This window comes from Uloborus diversus, chromosome 1, assembly GCF_026930045.1.
Source record: "Uloborus diversus isolate 005 chromosome 1, Udiv.v.3.1, whole genome shotgun sequence".
NCBI lineage: Eukaryota > Metazoa > Arthropoda > Arachnida > Araneae > Uloboridae > Uloborus > Uloborus diversus.
Genome location: NC_072731.1, coordinates 146,233,964 through 146,258,063, shown reverse-complemented (window position 1 = coordinate 146,258,063; position 24,100 = coordinate 146,233,964). Strand labels below are relative to the sequence as shown.

The window sequence follows — 24,100 nt, the reverse complement described above, 5'->3', positions numbered from 1 at the left end:
GCAACTCCTTCTCAGCAGTCCCCTTTGCAGATTGTAAACAAAAGTTTCGGAAGTTCATTTAAATGCGGTGGTTAAATTTTTATAACGCCGCTACTCAGCAATTACAAAGGTTACAAAAAAGAAAACATGTGAAATATGGAGTTCCTTTTGTGGTCTGTCTTCTTTACAATATGCAGTCTTCTTTATTCTGTGATTTACTATCATGTTTCTAATTAATTTGGTTAAAGAAGTAACATGTTTTTTTTTTTTTTTTTTTTTTTTTTGCAGCTTTTGCTTGTTATTGGTTCATTTGGGATCGAGAAATTTGCATCGCTTCGTTATGAATTTCGGAGAAACGAAACGGTAATACGAATGGATTTTCTAAAACTTTATTGTTATTTGTTTTATGTAAATCAATTGTTCTATATCCGTTTAGACAAAATGTGGGATGGATGCTCAACCGCTCGATTTTGGAAATGAATTTGTAGGTATGCTTGATGTATTTGATTGCTCAGAAATTTCAGTACTTATAGTAAAGACATAAAATACCTTCAGTAAAGTAACTGGGTGTTGTGCTTTCTCTGACTGTTTCAAGATTTCCTCAAAGTTTTCCAAAATTAAAATCGCCCCGATTTTTATCCAAGTTACCGATAACCTTCCAATTGTTTGTTCCCAGTTGTTTTTATAAAGCATTTGATTCTTGAATTTGGCAAACATTCAGATCATTTTTGATTGAAAAAAAATTATTGGTTATTCACTATAATAGCTTTAATAATATCTTAAGTATGTCTGATCTTATTTTTGCACAGCTAAGTAAGAGTGTACATTCGTGCATTTGAAATATTCTCCCTTTCAATATTTTGTAAAACAACTCAATATCCCTTTTTGACCAAGGTTGGCAAAGTTTTGGACACTATGGTAAAAACCATCCTGACCAAAACTGTCCGAAAGTGTCCAAAACTATATTTTTAGAAAAATTGTATTCTGTGAGAAAACATAAAAAACAGAATAAGAAGTATCAAAGCAATGTTTTATATTGAACATTTATTCAATGAGAACATTCAACTTATTTTTGCCCCTGATTTTAATCTAGTTACATAGAAGTTGAATTCTTGATTAAAATTTCAATTTGCATGCATGAGTTGATTTAGTTTTTTTTTTTTTTCGATATTAGCAACCAAATTTTCTTATGTTTGTGTATGTGTACAAGTGAAATCAGGGTTGGTAAGGTTTTTACCATCCTGTTCAAAACCTTTGTGTCCAAAACTACTTTTTGAAAAATTGTATTTTATGAGAAAATATCAAAAACAGAACAAAATGTGTCAACATATTTTTACTTCCTTTTACAAAAAAGGAAGTATTGTATTCGCGAAAAAATTTTCACTCAAAAATCGCCCTTAATTTCCATTTTGCTCACCCGCAAATGAATGTTGAGTTTTTTTTTCGATTCGACCGCATGCGGAAAAGTGCCTAAGAATGTATAGACACGCGAAATATCCATTTTGACCATCACCGAGGTAATTACAACGACTTTTCTCGTGACGTCTGTATGTATGTGCGTATGTGTGTATGTGCGTATGTGCGTATGTATCTCGCATAACTCAAAAATGGTATGTCCTAGAAAGTTGAAATTTGGTACATAGACTCGTAGTGGGGTCTAGTTGTGCACCTCCCCTTTTGGTTGCTTTCGGATGTTCCTAAGGGGGTCTTTTGCACCTTTTTGGGGGGAAATCATTGTTAATTTCGATGTAAACTCAAGTGGCGTTATAATTTGTCGGACACTTGGCGATATATCGCCAGTCTTTTGGTCGCCAAGTTTTGTCGCCAACTTGGCGACAAATTTGGCGGAGTTTTTTTTTTTTTTTGGTTTCAATTTGGCCATTGTTGGTGATATTTAGAGAATAAATATTGAATCACATTAAAATAGCGAATAATGGGGAAATGACATTAAATTGGAGTAAAAGGAAGTCATGTGATGCACACATCAGCTCGTTTTTCACTATTTAATATATTTATTCAATGAATATTCAAGTACAAATATATATGTACTGATTTATACAGCTGATTTTAATCTAGTTACGTAGAAATTAAATTCTTCATTAAAAACTTCAATTTCTATACAGGAGTTTTTTTTTCCTCCATAAATCAAATTTTTCAACATTTATGCATGTGTGCAAAAGAAAGTGCTCCAAATACAGTGCAATAATTGACTTAAATGTAATGAAATAATTTTTTAGAGTTAGTATTATATTAAAAATATGAACTAAAAAAAGAATAGCACAAGTTTTATAACATAAGTGTTTAACCATTAATTTTTTGTTCTCTATTCTATGATTTAAAAATTAATTTTCGTTATAACATCATGCAAAACTTATTTGCAAAAACCTTTAAAAAAAATTAAGTTTTTTTTTTGGACTTACATATTGCACATTTAATAACATTCCTTTGAACTATAAATGGAGCTGGAATTAATTGTGTTGGTAGTGTTGTGAATTTCTTTTCATAACTGTACTAACTGTTACATAAAGAAGTTTTTATATAATAGTTATTGGTAAGTTTTTTAAGTAAAATATTTTTTTAAATGAACATTTCAGAAAAATATTATCAACTACTCATTAATTAAGCCTCATTAATATCTATATTTATGCATTACGAAGATTGTAGTAAATACAAATTGATTAGATTACACTGCTTTAGCTTTGGCATAGTTTTGGATGGTAAAAACCACCTGTCCTGTCCTAAACCAGTTTTGGACAGTCCAAAGCCCAACCCTGTTTTTGACATGTAAAAAAGTTGTTGTTATGTGCTTAGTGATGTAAAATACCCGGGTATTTATTTTTAGGGGTAAATACCCAGGGTATATACCCGGGTAAATACCCAAAATAGGTAAATACCCGGGTATTTATTTCAAAAATTTATATTCAACTAAAATACTTTTCTGTATGTATTCCATTATGTATATATACAATCAATCATATACAAAACAATAAATTTTTGCCCAAAAATTGTACTTTGATCACATGTTTAAAGAATTAATGTGTGAAACAGCTTAGCAATCTAATATGATATTCACATCAGCGGCGTACGCAGACAAATCAGTTCGGGGGGGGGGGGGGCTGAGCTCGAAAGTCTTTGAGCTGGGGGGGGGGATGCTTATGAACTGTAGCTAAGAAAAGTTCATGTATCGCTTTTCTGATATCAATACGAATGTAAGATTTCAAAAATACATCATAAAAAAAAACTTGTTCTTTATTATAATTTTTATAATTAATTTTGAAAATTTCGGGGGGGGGGGGGCTGTAGCCCTATCAGCCCACCCCCTGGGTACGCCACTGATTCACATTAAATGTGTTGGATATGCCTAATCAATGTTGATAGCCAAATTTCAGATATAAAAAACCATTCTACAAAAAGTAAAAAGCTTAACTGGTTACAAAAAAAGCAAACATCAATTTTTTAAGGTCTTTTATAACCCAGTAATATGTCCCTGCATGACATCAAAATGTAACGAAATGTTGCTCAATTTATTATTACTATTTATTTACCTATATCTTATGCAGAAATTTCCTCCAAACTTAGTTCAATTGTTCAGGTGTATTCCGTATCACACACACACATATATAGGGGAGATTAGGGATGGATGGGACACTGGGATGGATGGGACTCCTTCAATTATTCTTAAAATAAACATTGTTTTCGATTTCCGACTCTTCCACTAAATGGAGCAACCATAAAACCATGTTTGTTGCTATAAATCATTTTAGTTGCAGAGTTCTATGAATGTATATTAGAAAAAAGCTATTTTACAGCACCAAAAGTAAATAACTACTTTGTTTTCAAGGTAAGTTTTCAATCTTATTTATTGATGTTAACATAATTCTTTTTGCTGTTTTATACACTTAATAATACAGCTTTTAAAAAGTAATAGTTAAGTTAAACCTAAAAGTAGCATGCTTCTAGTAACAAGTTGTGTTACAAGAAAATGTTGTGTAAAGGGAGGGATGGGACAGTATGGTTTAGGGAGGGATGGGACATCCTTCCCTTTTAATATCTGCAGCTAAATAATTATACTGATTGTCCAAATTTTTTAATAGTTTATTTTTGGCATACTCTCTTGTTTTGAAATTGAATTGCAGAATAAAAAGCCATTGAAATTATAAACTTGATATATAAGAATATTATCAACTTCTATGATTTTTTTCGAAACTAATTTCTTTACATTGAAAGTTTACAGTAGTATGACTAAGTTTTGCTTACTCCTGTAATATTTATCAATGTAATTATTACTTTTATGTACTATATAATATACTTTCAATCAATTGGTTAGCTGTACTTCTTTGTAAGAAGTATAACAGTGGTTTCATTACAGGTTGTTTTCTCATGAAGCACATTATGCGAAGAAAAAACATATTGTTTACCAAAATGTAGTGTATTTTTGTAAAATGAAATTTTATATTGGAAAATAACATCCAGTTACTCAAATATAAACCATAAAATAATACCTTTTTAATGACTCGTGTTAAGTTTCAGACTAATTAATTTTGCTTTTCTGATTAGACATTTTAAAACACTAATAAATAAAAATAATTGATGAATGTATTTTATGAATTGAATCGGGCCCTGATAATAGAACTCTAAGAATTTCAATTATGTTGGAAGAGTTGAAAGCAAGGATAATGATGAGACCTTTCAAGTACTCTTTATGAGGAAAAATGAAAAAGGAAACTTTATCTTTTCACAAACAACAGATAGTTCTGTGATTGATAAAATCGACATTATTGCCAAGTTGCCCCCACCAAATATGGTTGGTGGAACTAGTCGAGCACAAAAAATTTTCATTTGATGCTGATTTATTAAAGTATAATGTTAGATAAAATAGATGTTCCCAATGTTCAATAAACCTTACATAAATAAATGACATACTGTCTTTGTCATTTTTCATAATATTTTTGAAAAATATGTATATGTATTTTAACTTCCAAAAATGTCCCATCCCTCCCTTACATGAGGGAGGGATGGGACATTTTTACTGCTATTGTAATTGTCTTCAGAAATGACCATTTTAATAATCACCATGAAATTTATATTTTTTAAATATATTAAAATGTTTCAACTTTCATGTCTGAAACTTTCAGTGTTATACCAGTAGAAAATAATTTATAAGAAATATTTTTGTGAGAACTGTCCCATCCATCCCTAATCTCCCCTATATATATATATATATATATATATATATATATATATATATATATATATATATATATATATATATATATATATATAAACACACATAATATACATAAACAATTAAAATTTTTAATCTTTTATTTTAGGGTTTATGCTTAAAAAAGAAAGTATTCCCCTTTTAATACTACCCAAAATTTGTTTCCAAAATGAGCAATTACTAGGTTATTTACCCTGCCTTCGGATAAATACCCAAAAAAATATTTACCTTCCCACCCTACAGGGGACAAATGCAAATGAGCAAGGCAACAGAAAAGAAAATTTTTGCTTTTTTTTTTTGCTTATTAATGTTAAAACTGTTTCTATATTTTCCATGTTATCACTTAAATATGAATAAAATAAATAACACCATAGTGTCTTAATAACTTCTCAGTTTATTCTTCCAAACATCCCTCATACTTCCTTTTTTTCATTTTGGATATGACTAACCTAGATTGTGATTTTGAAATCCTGAAGTTCATAATGAATTGCTTATACTTCTCCAATTATGACATTGAAAAGAAAGATTCTTTGGTTCACGATATGTTTCTTTCATGATTTCATCAAGTCTTTCGATAAAAAATATTATAAACTGTGTAATACATATGTATATATAAGTTTTACCAATTATTTCATATTTAGATTTTTAAAAAAAATTCTCATTCACTTTTTTGCATTTTTTATAAAATACCCAGTTTTTGGGTATTTACCCAGGCCTTGAGTAAATACCCGGGTAAATACCCAAAAAATATTTACCAACCCACTGGGTATTTACCCGATCCACATCACTATATGTGCTACAAGGCAATTGAATGAGAGAATCTAGCACCTCTTCTCCTCCCTGTAAGTTCTAACAATGCTTCTGAGACCAGGGCCGGATTTAGAAGTGTGGAGGTCCCGGGACAACAAAAGAGTGGAGGCCCCTAATCAGAGTTCGAAACGATCATCATATTTTCGAAAATATCTGATACTTTGATACATATCTAAATATTTTGATATGTATGTATCTATCCGATATTTTCGACCCGTGAAAGTTAGGATATTTTGTAAAAATTTTATTGTGAGGTCCCCTTTGTTGTGGAGGCCCCGGGGCTGTTGCCCCGCCTGCACTCCCCTAAACCGGGCCCTGTCTGAGACATCTATCTGTGACAAATATGTTGTAGCCCTGGAGGTATTTTCTGGCGAGATTTTGGAGGATGGATCAGGGACAATGGCGCAGTCAAGGTAGGGGTTTTACGAGAACCCAAGCACATTCATTTTCTTTGTTAAAACCAAAGGAAAAAGCAGAGTATTTGAGATTTCAAGTGGAATAGGTTTCAACAAAATATCTTGCTGCTTTTAATGATTGGGGAGCAGTCAGAAATTACTTTTCGATTCCTAAATATAAAAATTATATTTCATGATGAGCACCCCACCTCCCCACTGGCATAAGATAGCTAAAATGGTGTCAATAAAGCTCTACAGGGTATCATGGTCCCTCAGCACTTCCATCACTGCTAGTGATGTGGATCGGGTAAATACTCAGCGAGTAGGTAAATATTTTTTGGGTATTTACCCAAGGCCTGGGTAAATACCCAAAAACTGGGTATTTTACAAAAAAAAAAGCAAAAAGTGAATGGGAAATTTTTTTTTCAATCTAAATATAAAATAATTGGTAAAACTGATACATACATATGTATGACACAGGTTGTAATATTTTTCATTGAAAGACTTGATGAAATTATGAAAGAAACATATCGTGTGAGCCAAAGAATCTTTCTTTTCAATGTCAAAATTGGAGAAGTATAAACAATTCAATGATGAACTTCAGGATTTCAAAATCACAATCTAGGTTAGTCATTTCCAAAATGAAAAGAAAAAAAAAGGAAGCATGAGGGATGTTTGGAAGAATAAATTGAGAAGTTATTAAAACACTATGATGTAATTTATTTATTTTATTGCTGTTTAAGTGATAGCTTGGCAAATATAGAAACAGTTTTCACATTAATAAGCAAAAAAATAATAAAAATATTGTTTTCTGTTGCCTTGCTCATTTGCACTTGCTCCCTAGTACTTCATGATTCAAACTATTTTTAATATACGGAATTAGTGATGTAGGTTGGGAAGGTAAATAATTTTTTTGGTATTTATCCGAAGGCAGGGTATAATAAATCCCCTAGTACTTGTGCATTTTGCAAAAAACATTTAGGTGGTATCAAAATGTGATGATTTTCTTTTTAAAACATAAACCGTAAAATGAAAAATTAAAAATATAAAAATTTAGATATTATAATTTTTTTAATTAAAGACTTAGTGAAATCTTATCAAAAAAAAAAAAAAAAAAAAAAACCTCAGAATTTAGAATGAACTATTCTAAAACTTAAATAGGATGACAGGATAATTTACAAGAGAATTTTGATATAATTTTCGTGAATTTGTCTTTGCCAGTGGTAAATGATTATTTCCACACCAGGCATTTGTATTTTCATTACATTCTCTCCCCATTTTTTATCTTTTCAAAATTTGGCTGCCGCTTCAAAGTATGCATTTTTTGGATTTGTAGTGCATTTGCCTAACTATCCATTTGTGTTGCTTCCTCGTTCTGATACTGAATACTTTGAGATTTCCAATGCTGATGAGTTCAATCTCAAAGCAGCTTTTCTTTTTCTTTGGCTTTGTTTATATATTTTTTTTTATCCCCCCCCTTTTTTTTAAATGCTTAATTCCTTTTTTTATTTGCCATTATATATACATGAGCAGCGGAATACACCTGAACACTTGAACTAGGTTTGAAGGAAATTTCTACAAAAGATATAAGTAAATAAATAGTAATAATCAATTGGGAGCAACATTTTGTTACATTTTGATGTCATGCAGGGACTTACTACTGGGTTATAAAAGATTAGGACCTTAAAAAATTGTTTGCTTTTTTTTTTGTAACCAGTTAACCTTTTTACTTTTTGTAGAATGGCTTTTTATATCTGAAATTTGGCTATCAACATTGATTAGGCATATCGAACACATTTCATGTGAATATCATATTAGATTGCTAAGTTGTTTCACACAATTATTCTTTAAATATATGATCGAAATAGTTTTTGGACAAAAATTTATTGATTTGTATACGGTTGGTTATTTATATATATATATACATAGTAGAATACATACAGAAAAGTATTTTAGTTGAATATAAATTTTTGAAATAAATACCTGGGTAAATACCCATTTTGGGTATTTACCCGGGTATATACCCTGGGTATTTACCAGTAAAAATAAATACCCAGGTATTTTACATCACTAATCACTGCACAAATCGTTTTTAGGGAAATCTAGAGAGAAGAAGCCTACAGAGAGAGCCTACCGCACCAGATTTTCTGAGGCTCTTTACTAATTCTCATTGAAAGATTGAAACCGTTATTATTTAGCATTTGACATTCATAAATACATGAATGTATTTGAGGAGGAGGTTTTTTAAATGTTCTCGCGAAAAAAACACAAGAAATAAATATTAACACAAGTTTAATTTAAACAAGATTAAAATAAAACTAATGATAAATATTCTGTGCTTTTTCCCACTTAATTTGTTTCTTAGTGATATCAATGTGAATTATTAATTGTTTTTAAGCAGATACTGTAAATGGGTAATTACTAATCTATGGAAATTCTTTGATATTGAATAATTACGCATTGTAAATGAATTTGAATAAAGCAACAATTTTTGATTTTAAAAATCCCCTCTCAGAAAATTTTTCTGGCTGTGTCACTGATAAGAGGGGGCGGTTGCGCCCTTAAAATTTTTACTAAGAATAGCAAAAAGTGAGTAAATTCAATTTAGATAACTTAGATAATCATTTGTCTGCATTTTCAGAACAGAAAAAAAACTGATAGATAGTAATTGTTTACCTTAACTAGAGAAGTAATCTCTTCATGTGTGTTAAATATTTCAAAATTGTGTACTGTATGTTATAATGGTGCATCTTGTATGAAATGCACGTACAGTATTGAGACTGCGCAATATTTACGTGTAAACTCCATGACATTTTATATAAATTTTTATATTCATATTATAACTTAATCTTTATCTAGTAAGAGCTCGTTGATTCCTTGTACCAGAAACACATTTTAGCTACTTAATGTTATTATAAGCTTTCATCGAAACATTTTGTAAAAATACGCTAGTTTTGAAAAACATCCAACATCAAAAAATACTTTCACATCAACAAATATATCTTGAGGCTCTTGACTTGACAATCTTTGAGTGACACAAGATGGTATTCAAGAGTTAAATCTATAAAAGCTCCCTGGAAGAGTTACTGGAAAGCGACCTTTTCACAATGATAGAATATCTGATGTCATTTTAATATGTACTGACTTAGTTTGGATTTTTTATTTACTTTATTTATTCTGCAAAGTGTTTTTTTAACAATGCTACACTCTATCATAAAAATTTCAATCCGCTAATCCTAATTCTTGACTGGATAATTGAACCTCTTAGATATTAACAAATAATGGATAAATAACAAATTTTAATTTTACACTTAGTAATGTTTGCTCAAATGCATGCTTGAACCAAGTGTGGAGCTTTGTGACAGAACTTTCCATAAAAGTTTTTACTGTATACCAACATAGAATAGGTGACATAACCCACATGAAGTTGTAGTCAAAATATTAAATCAATATTTTAAATAAAATGATCAATTCAGTTTCTCAAAAAATTAAGACAGGGAGATGAGATACATTTGTCATTGGTCTTAAGTCCAATATCATGTAGGTCGGTTATAAAAAACAAAAAAAAAATTACACTTATAAGTAAAATTAATAGCATGAGGGAAGAGGAATTGTTTTGTGAATTTCGATTATAATTTTTAATGACGAAAAATAAATACTAGCCCAATTTAAAAAGCTTTCTTGGTTATTTTAAAGAGCTAGCTGTACTGGCAATAAAGCAAAACATTGGATATTGATTAAATATAGTTACAAAATTTTCTGTTCTTTCTGACTCTAAAAATGGCTGATTAAAACTTTACTGAAAAATAAAAACTAGTAGAGATATTTTGAGAGATGACTTAAATGACAAAATTAATTTAAAGCTTCAGTAGCAAAAATTTTAATTATTCTTAACAAAATGAATTATTCTTGACATGAAAACCGTTTTATTACAACTTCCTGTTAACCAGTATTTTATACTGTACTGAGGAAATTCATGTTGGAGAAACTCGACCGCCCCCCCCCCCAAACGAAATGCTAAAATGCTGCCCCTGGGATGAATGCATGGTCTAGCAGTTTTGTCGGCAGAGGCCAAAATTCAAAATACTGCTCTTTCCTCCACATGAAAAATGTCCTATGTTTTGTCCTAACAGGAATAATTACACAGATCATTTTGCTATTTAACTAATTTAATAAGAGATTTTCCATGAGCTCACATCTTTTTGCATTGAAAAAATAGGTTCATTGCAGTCTCAATTAGACCTCATTTGGAGTATGCTTCAGTTTTGGTCTCTTTATCTCAAGAAAGATATTTCTGCTTTGGAAAGGGTTCAAAGAAGGGTTGAAGTATGAAATGAAAAGGGGGGCGCTTGAAACCAGCGCGAGCACCGAGACCACAGGTCTATTGTACTATCCCCGCTTAGACTACTAAAGGAGCCCAGTAACAGAAATAAATCTCAGCAGTTGCCTAATCGAAATTCTAGGCAGTTCCCAGGGATCTACATAGTGGTATCCCAAGTGCTCAAATCTTTGTGCAGAGTAGACAAAGAAGGGTTACTGGACTAGTAACAGGACTTTCAGATTTAGACTACAATAACAGATTTAATAGACTTAATATGTATAGCCTGGAGCAAAGGAGAGCCTAGGGGATATGATTCAGTTGTTTAAATTTATCAAAATGAAAGATGTTAATGGGTTAAATTTTCTCACAGGAAGCAAGACAAGGGGACATTGTTTTAAGCTATTCAAAACTCAGGCTAAACTGGAAATTAGGAAAAATTACTTCCTTAGTAGGGTCGTGGGCACTTGGAACAGCTTACCGGAAGAGGTGGTAATGAGCAAGGGGGTGGGGGGGGGGATAGCTTTAAGATGGCCATTGATCTTCATTGGGGACTTATAAACTGACTAGGACCAGCTTAGCTGGGCCCAGAGCCTGTTGCTGGTCGTCACATTTGTATTATATAAAACACAAGTCTGTAATATTTAGTGATATCTTGCTCTTACAACACTGTTTTTTTTTTTTTTTTGTTGTTGACAATTTCTTGCTGATAATAGAATTTGTTTGTAGTATCTGGCTTAATTTATATTTTTTCATCTTGAATATATTCTGTAAAATTTAAACAAGTAGTTATAAGTAGAGCTCGTCCAAAAAAAAAACTTACATAGTGATGTAAGGTTGGCGATACATCACGATGTAGAAATTCCACCTGTAAATGACACCTGAAATCATTTGAAAAGTTAATGAAAAATATGGAAAGTACTTCACTTTTAAAAAACTCTCCCAAAAATATCTTAAATTACATTTAATCTGTCAAATTTCAATGAAAACTGAGCACAATATTGCAGGAAGGGAGCTGTTCACATACATTTCAGGTTAAATTCGACATAAATTAAGTTCACAATTTATCCTTTTCTTTTACCATTAACATTCATTACACAACATAAATAAAAATTTGTTTTTGAAAATTATAATTTTACATTTTCACATAAAACATTAAATGAAGATAAAACGGGGGTCATGACCTCCTGAATCTGCCCCCTTTAGTCTATGGGCCGAGTGCAAATATCGTTCAAGTTCGTTTACCAATCTTAGGGACTACGTGAACTTGCCTGAAATCTATTATAAATGATGAATTCAATAGAAAAACACAATGTTCACATGCTGGAATTGTCTCATTAAGTTTAAATTAGTAATTGAAACAGGAACTATGCTCCGTGGACTGTTAGCACTTACACAAAAAAAATTGTCTCTAGATGGCGCTATTAAACACAATACTTATAGTCTAAAAATTTAATAAACAGTCTTTCAACCGAAATTTTACTGTTTTGCTCAATTTTTCGTTGCAAAATATATTAATACGTTTTATATTACTTACTTTCGCTTAGTTATATTGTAACTAAAAGGAAATAAAAAATTGTATCAATCCGCAGCTCTGAATGATCTTCATCTCAAGATTTCGTCTATTACACTAGAACCAGCGCACATAGACATTGTTAAGTACAAAAAATTAGAAGGCACTTTACTTCACAAAAAAAGATATTAATGAATCACCGAATAGCAATAATTGACCAACAAAATCTTAAGAACATAAACAACTCTAACAGATGCCAATTGATGTTTAAAAAATATTATAAAATTAAACATTAGCAGACGATAAATTAAAAGCTAAAAAGTATATTTCATATCACGATGTTTTATCTTTTCCTTTTTAAATAATATTGCTTTCTGATCACAGACGATATTTTGAGCTCATTTTTAGTTTACTTTCTCGTCAAAGTAGTGTAAAATAAACGAGCTGATGTGTGCATCACATGACTTCTTTTTACTCCAATTTAATGTCATTTTCCCATTATTGGCAATTTTAATGTGATTCAATAGTTTACTCTCTAAATATCATTACCAGTGGGCAAATTGAAACCAGATTTAAAAAAAAAAATTGCCAAATTTGTCGTCAAGTTGGCGACAAAACTTGGCGACCAAAAGACTGGCGATATATCACCAAGTGTCCGCCAAATTATAACACCACTTGAGTATACATCAAAATTAACAATGATTTCCCCCCAAAAAGGGGCAAAAGACCCCTTTAGAAACACCCGAATGCAACCAAAAGGGAAGCTGCACAACTAGACCCCCACTAGGAGTCTACGTAACAAATTTCAACTTTCTAGGACTTACCGTTCTTGAGTTATGCGACATACATACGCACATACGCATATCTGCACATATGTACATCACAAGAAAAGTCGTTGTAATTAACTCGGGGAATGTCAAAATGGATATTTCGAGTGTTTATACGTTCTTATTCACTTATCCGCGTGTGGTCGGGTTGAAAAAAAAACTCAACATTAATTCGGGGTTGAGCAAAATGGAAATTAAGGCCGAATTTTGAGTGAAATTTTTTTCGTGAATACAATACTTCCTTTTTTGTAAAAGGAAGTAAAAACGAAAGTTATTAATAAATATAGAAATACCATATCTCATAGACTTAACATTGACAAAAATCAGAGATTAATATGACTGAATCAAAATGAATTAAAAGCGCAAATGTTTTTACCAGGGCTGCGGAGCTGGAGTGAAAAAGAACCAATTCCGGACTGTGACTCTTACCCTGTCCCCTCGTTTGTGCATTAACTATCAAGCAAATATTCATTGCTGATGCTTGAATAATTTAATCCAGTGGTTAATAACCTTTTTTTTCACTTGCGGGCCACAACTCACATTAATAGGAATCTCGTGAACCAGAACAAATATCAAATTTATTTATATGGTTTAAGTTTTTCTAGATAGCATGGGAAAACAAGGGAAACGAAAGACAATTACAAACCAAAATTGCTGTCTTAATTGCTACATGCTTATTTTATTGCATCTGTGTTTCAGAAATCAATTTATGACTACTTGACTTCAAAATTCATAACACCGAAAGAAGATTACTAGTATTTTTGGAAGGTTTTAGAATATATTTTTCGTTTTTTAACACTGCATACAACGACGGGGCACATGGGTCATCATTTGATCCGCGGGCTGTAGGTTGAGCACGACTGATTTAATCCATGGTCCCAATTCATCAGAACATTGGATGGACTATAAATGCGGACAGTATTGAAATACAATGGAACACTATTTCCATTGCACCAGATAATGTTCAAAAACTAGTCTCCTGTGCATGCCCGAAAACTCGGTGTTCTTCGAAGAGATGCAGTACATGCAAGACGTAAAATCGTTCATACACATAATTTTCCTCTAATGACTAGCTGTATAAACTCTCAGGATCAAAATAACTCTATACGCAAAAACAGGATAGATGAATTCAGTGATTCTGACGATGATACTTCAGAATGAAGAGTTTGCTTCTTGAAAAAAAAACTATTTTTTGATGTACATGCGTAATGTTTTTAACGTACTTGCATAATATTTTAAATGTACATGTACAATATTTTTTATGTGTTTAAAATTTCTCTTCCTCTTGCTTGTCAGTTTCACTCCTTTTCATGTATCTCTAATGGTCTGTAAAAAAATTATGAGACACTATTTTTTTGTGAACATTGGGTTTTTTTCATCTGTAGACACTAAGGGTTCAGAAAAATATCACTTTTTGTAGTTTCCGAAGTTGGCAAACGAAACCATGTTTTTAAGCATCTTTTATGCCTTCGTCCCACAGCCTACTTAAGCGACCAAATTTTGCCTAAAGTTGTATTTTGAAGGACTATGTTTCAAAAAAACTGCTTCAGACCTTTGCTTGAGCACAAAATTGCAGTTTTACCCATTCCTCCCTTTCCAATAATGAGCCCCTCCAAAACCAAAAGCTGTATCCACTCCTGAGGGGTGGGGGGCAATGCAAACTATTGCTGACACCAGTGCTACTAAAGTCACTCATCTAGGTATATGAGGGGTCAGAGTGGAGATTTAGAAAAATTTAGGACACAATTTGGACAAATTTTTGGGACAATAAATAACATATCAACAAACACAAACACTAATATTTTGAGCATATGCTTCACTTTTGTAAATTTTATTATGGACCTTTATCCTCTCTACCAGAAAACTACACAGGGATTATTTTTTTCTTTGAAGAAAAATCAGAAATAATTTCTAAGTTTTTTTTATCATAAAATGTTTGTACATTGCAGAGAGTTAGTTTTCTTTTTTTTTTTTTTTTTCATAAGATCAAAAGAAATAAGTCACACATGAAGATGAAAGTCTAGCTTCGTGAAATAGGAATTCTTGGGCTTAAACTAAGACTAAGAATCACTAATTTTGCATACTAGCTGTGGTGCTCACTCTTGAATTCAGATTTTACAAAATATCGTCATGGGGGGGGGGGCATACATTTGTATATTTTTAAGATTACAAATTTGCTTAAAACCCGACAGTGGCACCCTTTTCTTACCCTACTTGTAAAAAAAAATCCCACCAAAACATAAAATGTACAAAAATGCAAGTCTTGCTTTTTCTGTAAAATGTTGTGAGATCAGTTAAATTGTTTTTGTTAACATCTTGAGAAGCACCTGCTTAACTACTATGTCATACATAGTTTCCTCTATTAAATTGTGTTGCAACATTTATAGGGACTGTATCATTATGAGACCACTTAGTTTCTAAAATAAATACAGTGACTTGGCAATCTCATGCCAATATTACCTAATAATAGTAATCTGAGCGCTGTATTTGTGCTTGTTTACATTTTGCATCAATTAAGCCAGCAAGCACTTAAAAAGTAAATAAACAATAATGCTCTAAATAGTAGGTTTATCTGTATTTTGCACTCAAAAATTCTCGCCAATGAGACTCTCGACATGCATTTGTGGACACTCATTATACGTGTAAAAAATATAAGTAAAAAAAATCGAATAAAAAGTTACCAGTGCAGATATTGGGTTTGGGACCAGCAAAATGGTAAATACCATACTGTTACGTTAGTTTGCTTTGCGATTGCCAATTCACGAAATTTATTTCAGAAATAAAGATGTCTGTAATATTGATACAGTCTCTGTAAATGTTGCAAGGTTAATTTAATAGGAAACTATTTATAACAAAAGTTGTTGAATAGGTGCTTCTCTTGATACTAACTAAAACTTAGTTTTACATGACCTCTCACAGCTTTTTATAATGGAAGCAAGGTTTACATTTTTGTACATTTTATTAGAGACGTACCGAGTACTCGGTAACTACTCGGTACTCGGCCTACTCGGCCAATTTGCCGAGTACTCGGTACTCGGCCAAATTCTGATCAGATACTCGGCCAATACCGAGTAGTTGCAAAAAATTGAATATTGTCCAAGACAGATACTAAAATTTATAAAAAAAGAGCAAGCATTATATTCTGCAATCATTTACAATTAAAATTTATAAGTCAAATTTAAATTTTGAGAATAATGAAGTTTGTAATGCTTCAATTGAATAAATCTTTATTTTAATGTCCCCAAAGTTAATAAAACTTATTTATTAAAAATTACGCAAAAAATGTAAGTATAGAAAATATGGAATTTTTATATTAAAAATGGATTTTTGCTACAAACAAAAATTAGTTATAAAAAATGTAAAAATACATTTGCTTAAAAAATAAAACAACCTTAAAAGTACAGTGCAGGAACTCTGCAGACACGTATTTTGGCATTACAAGGAATTCCTTTTTCAATGCACAAAATGGGGGCTCGTAGATTTAAAGGCATTTGACAAAAGTCATATTTTTTTTGTTGAATGTCTTTACATTCTTTAGTTCACATGTTATGCACTGAAAAAGACGTTCCTTGTAATGGGGGGGGGGGCAGAAACACGTGTCTGGAGTGTTCCTGCACATTTGTTTTATCTGCTTTTAAAAAATTTTTATGTTTGGCAGATTAGAACTATAATTGATTGGTATACTGTGAAACCCCTCCTAACGGACACCCCTCTTATGCGGACAATTTTTAATTCCCCAGTTCCAATGCAAATAACATTATTAAACCCCTGTCCTGCGGACACCTCTATGTTGCAGAAAAAAAAATTTGTCCTGTTAGTGTCCCCATTAGAGGGATTTTACTGTAATTTGTTTTAATTCCAACTTGATTAATCATACCTTTTACTTATTTATTTTTAATTTTAAAAATTATTTTTTTGTAAAATTTTTGACACAAACAAAATTGTATATATATAATGCCTAATTAAATTTCAGCAGGAATTTAGTTTTAAAAACTATTGTATGGACAAGGAAGTTTATACTACTATTCCAATAAGTTCAAAATTCATCACATGTGTGTCTGTGGTTCTTCTTAAAACATAATTGGTACTTGGAACTCGGCCAGTTAGTGAAAGGCCGAGTACTCGGTAACTCGGTACTCGGCCGAGTAATAAAAGGCCGAGTACTCGGTACTCGGCTACTCGGCCAAAGTGCTACTCGGTACGTCTCTACATTTTATGTTTATAATAGGATCTCCTTTCTTTTTGTAGGTATTGCTTCCTAGAGTAGTGAACATCGATGGAAATGAAGCAGATTAAGGAATATTCCGATCACTGGAATTTTTGACAACAATAGTTTTACTCTGTAAAAACTGTGGAGTCAGAGGGAAAAGTACTAACTCCGACTCCCAAAATTTTACAGCCTTTGACCCAGCTTTTTTATCACAAAATCAGTCCGACTCCAACTCTGCAGCCCTGAATACATTAATTGAGTTGACGTAATGAAACAGATTAACTCTTACTTAATCGTAGGGCATCAAGAAAATTGATGACAAAAGGAAAATTACCAAGAATCCCAGTCAAAAATTTCCCATTAATAAACTTGGAAAAACTAAAATATCTTCGTATTAATTTCAGAAGTCTTGCATAATAGACAAAGTTGTCAATTGATAATTGAGACTGTTATTTGTTAGTTGGGGGAAGAAAACTTTAAATAAAGATACAAATCAAAGATGTCAGCTGATGAAGATGTCATATTTTCTCGGATATAGTCCTTAATATGCATGAAACATCTTATTTTTAAATGATGCTTTCGACTCAATGATTAAGCTTATGTCAGTTTATCTTGTAACCTATTTTTTAATCTTTACTGTACCTCGCAGACTGCTGAAAACACCAGGGGCGCCGACTTGCAAAAATTATTGGGGGGGTTAGGGGATTACGTATTCCCTTAGAGTAATCTCTCCCATATTTTCTGGTGTGTATAATCTTAACAAACAATGTGTGACACGGCGTTTTCGAAGCAAAAGAATCTAAAAATTGGTTTACAAATTTTCTGGTTCAACTTTTAAATCATATCACTTGTCTTAGTAAGAGATTTTTTTTTGTTCTATTTTATGGGGAGCCGTGCAGTGCCGTAGCTAAGCATTGATATTATAAGGTAAGAAGGACACTTGACTTGAATGGAAGGGCACTCCCAGAGACGCCGACTATTAAAACAATAGGGGGGGGGTAAACCGGGGGAAATTTTCTAAATTTGAGATGAAAGATAGTCAGTTTTAAAGTTTTCTTTAAGTATTTTAAAGTCATATAATCAACACTATAACTCCGAAAACTCGACAAGCCTGACACATATTTTTTGGCTTTGAAAAAAGGAAAAAATAAATACAAACACGCACAGTATTTTCGTAAAAAGGTAATTTAATTTACGCATGTTTTTTTTAAAGACCAGTTGGTTTTTTCATTAGTTATACCGGCTAACATAGTTAAGTGTAAACGCAGTCTCTCAATGTCTAGGTTTTTTTTTTAAAACTCAGTTGATTTTTCAAAATTTGTTTCACTTGTGTTTAATAAAAGCAAGCACTCTTGTTCAACTGCAATGATCTGTGTGAGTCCAATTGATGTAAACCGCCCAAAAATGCAAGATTGCACCATTTTTCAAACCTCATTGTATAGTGCCTTAGTACTCCTTTGGGATTTTGAAAGCATGCGGTGAGCTGGCTTCGTTGTTTTCATACTTCTTTGGTATACGTCGAAACGAAGGATCATCATTTTGTGAAGATTTTTTCTTTTAAACACCATCCCCAAAAGTATTTGAAACTAGCACGCCTCCCATTTAATATACAAATCAAACAAGATCAGCAATACTTAGATGAGCTCGCCGCAGAGCTGCCCACTGGCAACATATTTGACCCGTAAGTTCGCGCACTGGGACAAATTCTAAGTGTGCTTGCAGCACTATAACACCATCATTATTCACACTACTCATTTTCAGTTAATCTGCTTACTACCGTAATAATTATTTGTTTTAATTCATTACTGAATGTATTTTACAAGGTAAACTATCTTCAAACAAGGGAAATAAAAGATAAATTTATGAGTTTAGGAAACATAATATAACTAATACTTTTCTTGATTTATTGGGAGGGCTCTGCCCCCTCAAAAATATTTTTGAGGGGGCTCGGGCCCCCTCAGGCCCCATGGAGTCGGCGCCACTGGAAAACATTTTTGCTACTGCGGTGCCATTATATCAGCTTTTGTATATACAGTGAAACTTCTGAGGAGCAACAACCAGCCATTCTGAAAAATATCGATCATCAAGAGAGGTTGTCTTCATACCACACAGAGAAATGTCAACTTTAGAATGCTTAAACAAATTTTTCCTATTATTTGTGAACAATACATAAAACAATTGCTTATGCTTCTTTGGATTTGATTCTGCTTCTATGATTCGGTGGATTCCAGCTGTAACGGAAGGACAGTTAGTACAAAAATTCGATTTAATTTTGTCTGTGAGCATATCAAAATACATCTTTTTTCAAAAACTGATACATAGACTTTTATACACTTCATAGTAAGTTGCTAAAATCGCCAAAGCTATAAATTTTTTGTTAGTTAACTTTTTTTTAAAATCAAATTTAAAATACGGTAACAGAAGGACATTTTTGGGACATGAATTTCACGCTATCATGTTCTCCTTAAGAGTTCAGCTAAACTATAAAAAGAAAATTCTATAAAAATATGAGCACATACAGGAGTGTTCAATCATTACAATTTCACTTCTAGTTAAAAAACTATATGTTTTAAGCATATAAATTATGTATTTGTTAAGGGTAACAGAAGGACAAGAAACCCAAAACAATTGAACTTGATAAGTTTCAAATTACAAAAATTTATTCAGCTAATGCAGCAGTCTGAAACATGGTATCTAGTGCTTGAGCCATCTGTTACAATTCTGAATTCTTTAAATACTCAATAATTTTATCAGAATCCATAGAACATTTATCTCCCCCCCCCCCCCCACATTATTATGCATTTTCAAACAAGATATTTATTTCTATTCCTTCATCTTCTATGTGAAGTACATGTCCAACATTGCTCTTAGTTAATTTCCTTCCCTTCCATTCAACTAACAAAACTTGTCCAAACCGTAATGAATCCTTTGGCATATACTTATGTTTTGGTTTTTTGATTCAGCTGTATCTCCATTTAAAACATAGTTTATAACTGTCAGTCAGTTGACTTTGAAGTGGAATCTCCTTCGATTTGTGGAAGTGCTCACTATGTTCAATAACATAACTTATTACAGGGTTCAAATAGTGCATATTTTGGGCGTCAGGGTGAGAATGAATATTTCTCCATCTTTTTGAAAGTTGATCTTTGAATTTACTGATCTCTTCACAGTACCTTTAACGGTTAAAGCAATGTTCTCAACAGTCCTTTCCTGTGACTTGTGGCAACAAATCTGAAAGTAGTTTCAATATTGCATTTTTCCCAGTGGTTGGAAAAAATTCATTTTTTTTGTAGCGAACTACAACTACAACTACTTTGTTACAAATGTAGTTAACTACAACTACTTTTTTCAAAATGTAGCAACTACTAACTACTTTTGAAATGTAGTCGCTACTTCGCTATTTTTCAAAAAATAAGTAAATAAAGTGCATACACACTAGGATGTCCCATAAAAAATGAAAGCATACCCTCTTATATTTTACCTCTTATATCAAAGCAACTGTGAAAAAACTTGTATGCTAGGCCAAATCGAAAACCCCCCTTTTTTTAGAAACTCAATATTTCTGTTAATGAAGTGTTACCCTTATACCCCGCACCCCACATGTATCACAAAAACATTTATTGAAATTAAAAAATATTTAGATATTCCGCACTTGGCCTAAAACTTAAAATTGTCTTTAAAAAATTAATTTTTTCCATTTATTTTTTAAAAATTTATATATAAATTTAAATAGAATATCAAATTTAAAAATTTTTAGCAAACACATTTTTAGATCAACATTTGCAAATGAATAATAAAGAAATAATATATTTAAAACGAAAAATTGTACTTGAGAGCCAGTTTTTTTTAAGGATCAGCCAGGCTGGATAGTTGACATTTTTGATTTTGCTGAAATTTTCAGGATTCTTCCTTTAGTTAAAACTACTAAACACCTGCTTTTTTATTTTTGCAAAAAAAAAATTTTTTCTTGAAGTTTTTGGAGGTCAAAATTGAACTTAGTTTGTTTTTTCAAGAAAAACATATTGATTTACATGGGCCAATAGTTTTTACTTTAAGAGTGAACCGTGGCACTGGCAATTATTTTGTATTCTACTACATGCTCGATGTCTGTTAGTACATAATTAGTTGTGGTTGACTTCTTTCGCAAAGGGCTCAAAGTTGTACGAAAAAAGTTTTTTTCTGCAACTTTGTTCGTCGAAATCTTCTTGCGCCAACTGTGAGCCGCAGTAGTATATATTTCAGTAAAAACATTCCATAGAGTAGTATCCAAAAAGAAAAATTTGTGTGGCTGACATTTGGCCCACTGAAATATTAGACTCTGAAAATGCAGAAATCACAAAATTGCATGACTTTCAAGGTCATTAATTGCTTGTGCCAAGAGGCAGGAGATATGAAACTACCTGGAGAAGAAGCCTTTCTTGTAATAGAAACAGAATCAATTAACAGACCTATGGATAATGTTTCAAATTTTACATAATATGACTCTAAACTTTGCTCAAAGAGTGTTTTTCAGCACTTGTGAAAAAATGCTAATTACCTGCTTTTAAGTATTTATTACTATTATTTGTAACAATATTATGATTAACTTTCATGAACTAGCTAAAATGGTAACAAAAGACAACATAAACTAGGACCCAAATTGAAAATAAAGTCCAAAAACTACTCAGTATGCAACAAAAACTCTTTTTGTCTAAGTTAAATAAATACCCTTGTGAATGAAACGTAAAAAAAGAAATATAACAACGTCAAATAGCACGAATGGCAGATTACTGCAGACACGTGTTTCGGTGTAACAAGGAATGCCTTTTTCAAATCAAAAGAAATCGGCTTATGGATGAAAGACATTTGACAAAAGACATACTTTTTTTGAATGTCTTTTCATCCATAAACTCATTTCTATTGCGTTGAAAGAGGCGTTCCTTGTAACGCCGAAAAACGTGTCAACACACGTTGTCATTTCTATTTTCTATTTGTCTACTTAGCCAGACGACTTATCTTGAAACATCTCGTCTTCCCTTTCCCATTGGAGAATTATGAATCTGCTTGAGTGTATAAGGTTCAAACTGAACGAAAAAACTTATATAAAGATCAAGAGTTTGAATGGATTTCTAAGAGGTTAGGCCCGTTCCGACATCAAAAAAACATGCTTCTCATATTAATAACAAGACGCACAATTATAATATTTTCATGAAAGGAGAGGAAACTGGTATAAAATCATCTGCAAAAAGCACAACAAAAGAAATCAAAGACATACGACAGAAGCGTACGTCTTTTGTCGGATGCCTTTTCATCCATAAGCTGATTTCTTTTGATTTGAAAAAGGCGTTCTTGGTTACGCCGAAACACGTGTCTGCAGTAATCTGCAATTCGTGCTATTTGACTTAGTATTTATTTAACTTAGACAAATAGAGTTTTTGTTGCATACTGAGTAGTTTATGGAATTAATTTTAAATTTGGTGCCTAGTTTATGTTGTCTTTTGTTTCCATTTTAGTTACTTTAGGAAAATTTATTATAATATTGTTACAAATAATAGTAATAAATAATTAAAAGCAGGTAATTGGCATTTTTTCACAAGTGCCGAAAAACACTCTGAGCAAAGTTTAGAGTCAAATTATGTAAAATTTGAAACATTATCCATAGGTCTGTTAATTGATTCTGTTTCTATTACAAGAAAGGCTTCTTCTCCAGGTAGTTTCATATCTCCTGCCTCTTGGCACAAGTAATTAATGACCTTGAAAGTCATGCAATTTTGTGATTTCTGCATTTTCAGAGTCTAATATTTCGGTGGGCCAAATGTCAGCCACACAAATTTTTCTTTTTGGATACTACTCTATGGAATGTATTTACTGAAATATGTACTACTGTGGCTCACTGTTGGCGCAAAAGAAATTCATTCATTTCTGAAGAGAATGGTATATGGTAAGTGACAGAATATTAATTTTTAAAATTCAAGTGTCATGTCCCCTTTTTCCTGAAATTCACCATTTATCAAATTTTGCCAATTGTAAATTTGTTTTTAACTTTTAGGTATAAAAAAAAATAATTATTTTTTTCTTTTTTTTCCCCTGAAGAGGTCTTACATGCACTTTGAAATTGATCTGGTAAAGTTAATTTTTCATATAGTTCCCCTAGAAAGGAGGTTTTGTCGTGGGGTCTATGTGCCGAACACCTCTTTAACACTTTCTGTTGATAGTGCCTTGGAAAATTGGTCATTAACGGTAGCTGTGTAAAGTTGCCCTCACACAGAGGTTTCAATGTACAATTTATTTTCAGTTGAATAAAAGCGCGAATTTTATCCACTTTTTTTTCTAAAAATACTTATTTCTGTTTCAGTTAAAACCAGAAAATCTTGAAAAACTAGGGATTAAGAAAAAGAAAGTTGTTTTGGAAGAAGAATATGAAGTGAGAAATAAATTTTTTTATTCAGATCCCTTTATTCTTATTTATTTCTACCACATGAAATTAAGAATTGTTTAAAACTTATTAAACTTTTATTTTAGGAATACAAAAAAATTGATATTGACTCATGGGAGAACATTAGAGGTCCAAGACCCTGGGAAGAATCACAGCAAGCTCCAAAAACAAGCTGATATTTTACTTGATATTGTACTATAGTTAACAAATAGCATACTGTAAATAAAATATCACTTTTTTGTACATTGTTTAATGTTTTCAAAACAGGGTTGTAAGAGCCAGTGGTGTTTTTAACTATGGATGAAACCTGTTAAAACTGGCTTGGATAAAATCAGTTTTGGACATAGGAGGTGGATATAGGAAATAATAAATTTTGAAATAAATGAGTACCTAATTAAAGGACATATGA

General features: G+C 31.8%; 1 protein-coding gene across 1 annotated transcript; it reads left to right on the top strand.

Moving 5' to 3' along the window:
• Positions 1 to 23,934, top strand: LOC129221945 (cytochrome c oxidase assembly protein COX16 homolog, mitochondrial-like). The gene is made up of 4 exons (XM_054856336.1): positions 1 to 152; positions 268 to 342; positions 23,611 to 23,679; positions 23,778 to 23,934. Exons 1-4 carry the CDS (start codon positions 63 to 65, stop codon positions 23,865 to 23,867), a joined length of 324 nt encoding a protein of 107 aa, XP_054712311.1. The 5' UTR covers positions 1 to 62; the 3' UTR covers positions 23,868 to 23,934.
• Positions 23,935 to 24,100: the final 166 nt, after the last annotated feature.

Bases quoted from the DNA above. Each gene is read 5' to 3' on its own strand.
- LOC129221945 (XM_054856336.1), top strand. From the start codon at position 63: ATGCGGTGGTTAAATTTTTATAACGCCGCTACTCAGCAATTACAAAGG. The intron at 343-23,610 runs GTAATACGAATG...TTTCTGTTTCAG, and splicing joins AATTTCGGAGAAACGAAACG to TTAAAACCAGAAAATCTTGA. The intron at 23,680-23,777 runs GTGAGAAATAAA...CTTTTATTTTAG, and splicing joins TTTTGGAAGAAGAATATGAA to GAATACAAAAAAATTGATAT.